Here is a 6,000-nt window from a genome sequence, read left to right on the forward strand (position 1 = left end):
ATATTGCTTCCATACGTTCTGTTGCTGAAGTTCACCTCTGCCTCCAGGGCTCACACTTGTATTCCCTTTGCCTAGACTGCTTTTTCCCCAAATATTTACACAGCTGGCTACTTGTTCCTGTCACTCAAACCCACTTGAATATCACTCTCAGAGATACTTTTTTGAGTTCCTCATCTAATATACCCACTACGTTACTCTTTTTAAAATCACTCATTTTTTTTTCTTGCATAACCCTTATCATTTTGCATTTTTCTCATGTGCTCTTTGTTTATATTTTATCCATGTCTCTTCCTTTCTAGAACAGGGAACTTGTCTGTCTTGTTTACATTGTTTATCCCTGCCCCTGTCATGCTGAACATCTACCACACTGCATAAGCTCAATACATATTTTTGAATGAATGAAATAAAAGGTTTCTTTGTATTCTTACCATGTATTTTATGTTTGTAGTTTTCAGCATTTACAGCTTATAACTTCCTTTTACCAAGCAGAGGACCAGTATTATGTGATCCATGGGTCACAACATAAATGAAACTAACAGGATAGAAACCTATTCCATGTGTGTCTTGGAGTGTTTTATGTAGCAACTTATTTGGTTCAGCTGACACCAAGGAAAGACGTCAAACAAATTTAATGTAAACGTAAGGATTTGGAAACACTAGGAGAGAATAATTTGTATATAATTCTCTGAAGGAATCATAAAAAACAATTTTTGGACATACACCTTTTGACACAAGATGCTTTAGTGCTGTGAGTTTTGTGAGTTGGCAGTGGGCTAACATTCTCTTTTGTCTGCAGGGTTTCTTTGTGTCTATCATCTACTGCTACTGCAATGGAGAGGTAGGTTTGTAGGAACCTTGGACATCCCACAGGTCTCACTTCAGCTTGTAAATGGCCATCACAATGTATCCTGAATCTCTTTAGAATTTCCAGGATTTACAGGATGGAATGGGTGAGGAGAAGGAAGCTATTTTAATCATAAATTATTCTGGAAAAGAAAAAATTAGTGTAAATAACCTAAAGTCTTCCTCTTCTAGTACTTTTAAATGTGAACTCATCTGTAGACTCTGATGTTAGAAAGCAACTTGTTGGAATACAGACAGACACTTGGATGGACAGTGAACATCATATTCCTGTTAATACTTGTATTCCATTTCAAGTTCTGTACAAAACTCAAATAAAAGTTTCCCTGGGACAAAGTCTTTCAACAATTTTGATGTTTTTTGAACTATAAGATGATGGTGGGACAATTTCAGTTCATTTAGGAGTTGGCTGGAAAGATAATAATACATTTTACCTTGTAACTTTTAATATGCCCTGCTGTTGGATGAGCTGCCATGTTTCTTCTCTCAAATTTTAAGCTTGCTGCAGGCCCCAGAAGTGCATGGATACTTTTGTTGCGGTAGACCCGCTGATGCTTCTGACCATGTTTAGGGTTTGGACATTGTGGCATGCTAGTCCAGTACTTGCAGAAAGAGCTTAAATTAGTTTCCTGATTTACTTCTGTATTGTTCTTACCTTATTTTGCAGGAGGGGTAAGTAGTTCAGTGTAAGAGTTAAAGAAAGAGGAAAGAAACACAAAAAGCACTCAACAGTCAAAGACGAATTTATTTTGCAGAATAACCCTGGGAGGGGCTTCTGGCCAAGTTAGGTCAGAAAGCCTTCTCTCTTACAGACTAAGAGGTTTTAAGGGTTCAGGGCAGGAGAGCTTACAACAGGCTTGGAATGCTTCTGCGTCTCTTTGTCTTGGTTATCTGGGAGGGTGAATTTTTGTGCGTCTTTTCTCATACATCTTCCTGCAGCTGCCTGCACACCCCCTCCTACCCCCACCCCCTGAGTCTGCTTTTAGCTTCCCTATCTTAGTGCACCTAAAGGGAAAAGAATGGGCTTATTAGAACCCACTGTTTTACTGGGGTCCATTGTAGACTGTGAAGTTTGGTGGTTACCCAAGAGACTTTCCCTACTTCCTCTGTGCCCGAGCTTTCTTACCAGTGTTTTACTGTCTGCTCTTTCTGGCTGCTTGTTGTTAGAAGGGAAGGGATTTCCTCAAAATGCATGAGGTTAGAAAGGGAGCTGGAACTTAAAGTGGTGGCGTTTGTCCAAGATGACGGTGCTTCTGCTCTGTCAGTCAGGTGTTGATTTTTTTTGCCAAGATGAACAGATAGAAGTTTGTTGTTTCAGGTGACATCAGCATACCAGGTTTCCACTGCTTCCCATGGAAATTCCAAATAAGCTCCTTTCTGAAAAGTGGCAATTGAAGTAGAAATGAATCTTCAGTAGTAGGAATGGAAATAAGAGCCCCACCCTTTTAAGAACGCATTTGCAGTGCCTGCTTTTCTATCCACGAACCTTCTTTTCTCACTCTGACTCCTTCAGGCTGCCGATGCAGACTGATAGCATGACAGTTACATCTCAAATTGAGTACCTTCTATGCCATTGCTCAGCCTCAGCTGGTGCCAAAGACATCAGCAATTTAAGTGGTAAAAACGGATTTTATTCAGTAACTACTGACAGTAGGGGAAAGAGCCGAGCCCAATTCCAATTCACACAGAGATGATTTGGGCATTTTAAAGGGAGAATGAGGGAGGTGGAGTGTAAGGGCTCAGTAGAGTCAGAGAAGTGAAAAAATCTTTGGTCAGTATCAACATGTTTAGGCCAGCTGTGCTACCAAGCAGGCAGTTAAGTTAGAATTCTATCTTCCCACGGAGACTGGGAGACAAGAGGCCTTATCCCTCTTGATGATTATATTTTGAAGGGATGGCTCTCAGGTCTTTGAGAGAGATGCTTCTGAATTACAAGAGCTGCTTACTTACAACTGTGAGCCCTTTTTAGTAAATGTCCTAAGAAAGGGGAGTCATAGGCCTATCATCAGGTGTGTGCTAGCTACAGCAAATAGTAAATTCTCCTGGCACCACTGAGCTTTCTCAGGCAGGACTATCAATGGCTGAGATCATCCTAGGGAAGCTACATTGTGCTGCTAGAAGCTGTGCTTGAGTTTGGGCTGGTCTCAGTGCAGGGGTTCCAATGGGCTTGTCACGTGCCAAGCAGGAGTTCTGAAGTTCTCACTGGCACTGTTTATCTTGAGTTTCTCTTCCAACCCAGAATCTCTTTTTTTTTCTCTCCCGTATGTCAGATATTTCTATTGGCTGCATTTACACTTCTATTTAAATTCTGATCTTGGACAGGTCCCTTTACCTCTCTCTAAGCTTCAATTTGCTCACTTCCAAAACTAACACCTATCTCAAAGGTTTTTTTTGTGGTTGAGAGAAAATACATAGATGAAGTCCCTGGCATGTAGAGGAACCTCAATCAATGATTGTTGCTGTCTTTGAAATCAAGGCAAACCTCCTTGTTAACAAGGCTGCAGGGTCTCGTTTAGGATTTCTCATGCACAACCTGTTTCTTGTGGCTTAGGTTCAGGCAGAGGTGAAGAAGATGTGGAGTCGTTGGAATCTCTCCGTGGACTGGAAAAGGACACCGCCATGTGGCAGCCGCAGATGCGGCTCAGTGCTCACCACCGTGACGCACAGCACCAGCAGCCAGTCACAGGTGGCGGCCAGCACACGCATGGTGCTTATCTCCGGCAAAGCTGCCAAGATTGCCAGCAGACAGCCTGACAGCCACATCACTTTACCCGGCTACGTCTGGAGTAACTCAGAGCTGGACTGCCTGCCACACTCTTTCCATGAGGAGACCAAGGAAGGTAGTGGGAGGCAGGGAGATGATATTCTAATGGAGAAGTCTTCCAGGCCCATGGAATTTAACCCAGACACTAAAGGATGCCAAAGGGAAACTGAGGATGTTCTCTGAATGGACATTTGTGGCTGACTTTCATGGGCCGGTCCAATGGCTGGTTGTGTGAGAGGGTTTGGCTGATATTCCTATGCTTGAACTCAAAGGCTGAAAATTCAGAGTTAAGGTGTTACTCAATGAAAGTTTTTAGGCTCCATGAATCGGCTCCTGTAGATACTAAAGACGTGAAAAGGCAAGTGTCAACGGAGTAGTTTATTACCTTCTCTTGGCATCAAGTTTTCCACTAAATTAATGTATGGTATTTTCTCTGTGATTGTTATGTTTTTTCTGCTACTTTTGGGTAGAAAAAAGTTTCAATTGCTTGATGGTAGCTTTTTCTCGTATATATCACCCTAAATACTATGAAGATCATTTAGTGTGTATCAGTTTCCTTTTAGAAACTAGTATTCTCTTATTTCTTACTTTAATGTACTTCTATCATTGCATTTATTTTGCCTGTGCATAGGGGCAATTAGGATCTAAAAAAATATGTGGGAAGATAAAAGTTCTAAGAACAAGTACTTGCTGGAAAATTAGTTGGCTGGACACTGATAAAATAATGCATTTATAACAATTACACATGTTTCTAGGAACAAGGACAATTTCTCAAAAAAGAATATTTCACACATCCCTTCTTTTGAATGTCCTCTTTGTGACCAGCCAGACCTCAGGTCTTCACTCTTTCTTCTTTGTAAACCATGTCCTGTAGAAAGGTTTCCTCAGTTATTGAGCTTCTGTCTGCAAATTGATTTTGTTTGTAATTTATTTTGATAGCAAATCACACTGCATCTATATCTTTTTCTTGTCTGAGCTATTACTACATTGTACATGGCATGTGGGAGCAATTAAAAATTTGTTTTAAAAATACATTTTGGATCACTTTTTAAAATTTTTCTTTCAATATCTCACTTTATTTTTGAGAAACAACCAAACTTCCCTTCTTTAAATGTACACATATCAACATTTAGCTTTTGTACTTTATTCAACTTGAAATTTCAGTATGTTGCAGTTTTGAAAACTTTTATTGAGGGCATGTTGTGTATCGGCAGGCATGCTGCTAGGTTCTTACAAGCATTCATTTATTTAATTCTCACTATAATTTATGCAGTAAGTCTTATTACTGTCGCCTCTTTTACAGATGACAGTGTGACTTGTAGGGGTGGAGTTAACTTGCCCAAAGTCGCCCAGCTGGTCATTGACAGCTCTATTGACTTTAAGTCCCATGTTCTTAATCATTATGTTGTATTGTCACTAGTATATATGTAGTCTATTAACCCATCAAAAATTCAATAAGGCTGGGCGCGATGGCTCACGCCTGTAATCCCAGCACTTTGGGAGGCCAAGGTGGGCGTATCATGAGGTCAGGAGATCAAGACCATCCTGGCCAACACAGTGAAACCCCGTCTCTACTAAAAATACAAAAAATTGGCCAGGTGTGGTGGCACATGCCTGTAGTCCCAGCTACTTGGGAGACTGAGGCAGGAGAATCACTTGAACCCAAGAGGTGGAGGTTACAGTAAGCTGAGATTGTGCCACTGCACTCCAGCCTGGGCAACAGAGCAAGACTCCGTCTCAAAAAAAAAAAAAAAAAAATTCAATGAATTCTGAATAGAGAGTACTTGGGAGTCTTGCACTGTAGTATGTTTTAGCCTCTGATCCTCATAAAATTTCCACTCTAGTGGAGAAGACGTACACCTAGGAAATAAAAAAAAAATCACAGAACAATATGTTTCCAGATAAAATGACATGGATCCAGCTGATCTATGTCATTTTGCTGAATGACTTAACCAATAGGCAAGTAGTGTCATGATGAATAAAGTTCTCCAATATCAACAAACCGTCTTGAAAAATATTACACCTCCCTTCCATGCTTTTTCTTTCCTTCCTCTCCTGTGCCATAGCAGAGGCCATTTCCACACTGCCTGTTCAGGAAGGTACCACTGTGCATATGTAATTCACCTGATTCAATTCTATATTGTTAGTTCCCCAGGGTACCTCCCTGTTAGGAGAGAACCATCATGAGCTGAGTCAGATATTAAGTTATATTGCTAATTTTATGCAAGGCTTTATAAAATCACTTACCTTCCTGTATAGTTCAATTTTTCCATCTTTAAAATGAAGACATTATCTGTCTAGCTCAGAGCGATGTTCTGTGTTAAGGGAAATCACATGTTGAAAGCACTTTGTAATATAAAAATTCCATACAAATA

General features: G+C 40.4%; 1 protein-coding gene across 4 annotated transcripts in view; it reads left to right on the forward strand.

Annotated features, from left to right (window-relative positions):
- Positions 1–4,657, forward strand: part of PTH2R (parathyroid hormone 2 receptor) — a 131,423-nt gene extending 126,766 nt beyond the window's left edge. For 3 of the 4 annotated variants that reach the window (XM_017946890.3, XM_009182935.4, XM_009182933.4), the window contains 2 exons: positions 797–838; positions 3,413–4,654. In XM_017946890.3, the coding sequence (XP_017802379.2) occupies positions 797–838; positions 3,413–3,808 (438 nt within the window). In that variant the 3' untranslated portion in view covers positions 3,809–4,654. Of the gene's footprint in view, positions 1–796; positions 839–3,412 lie in introns of all 4 variants that reach the window. The other variant, XM_003907890.5, reaches the window with a different exon arrangement.
- The last annotated feature ends 1,343 nt before the right edge of the window (positions 4,658–6,000 follow it).

This window comes from Papio anubis, chromosome 10, assembly GCF_008728515.1.
Source record: "Papio anubis isolate 15944 chromosome 10, Panubis1.0, whole genome shotgun sequence".
Lineage (NCBI taxonomy): Eukaryota > Metazoa > Chordata > Mammalia > Primates > Cercopithecidae > Papio > Papio anubis.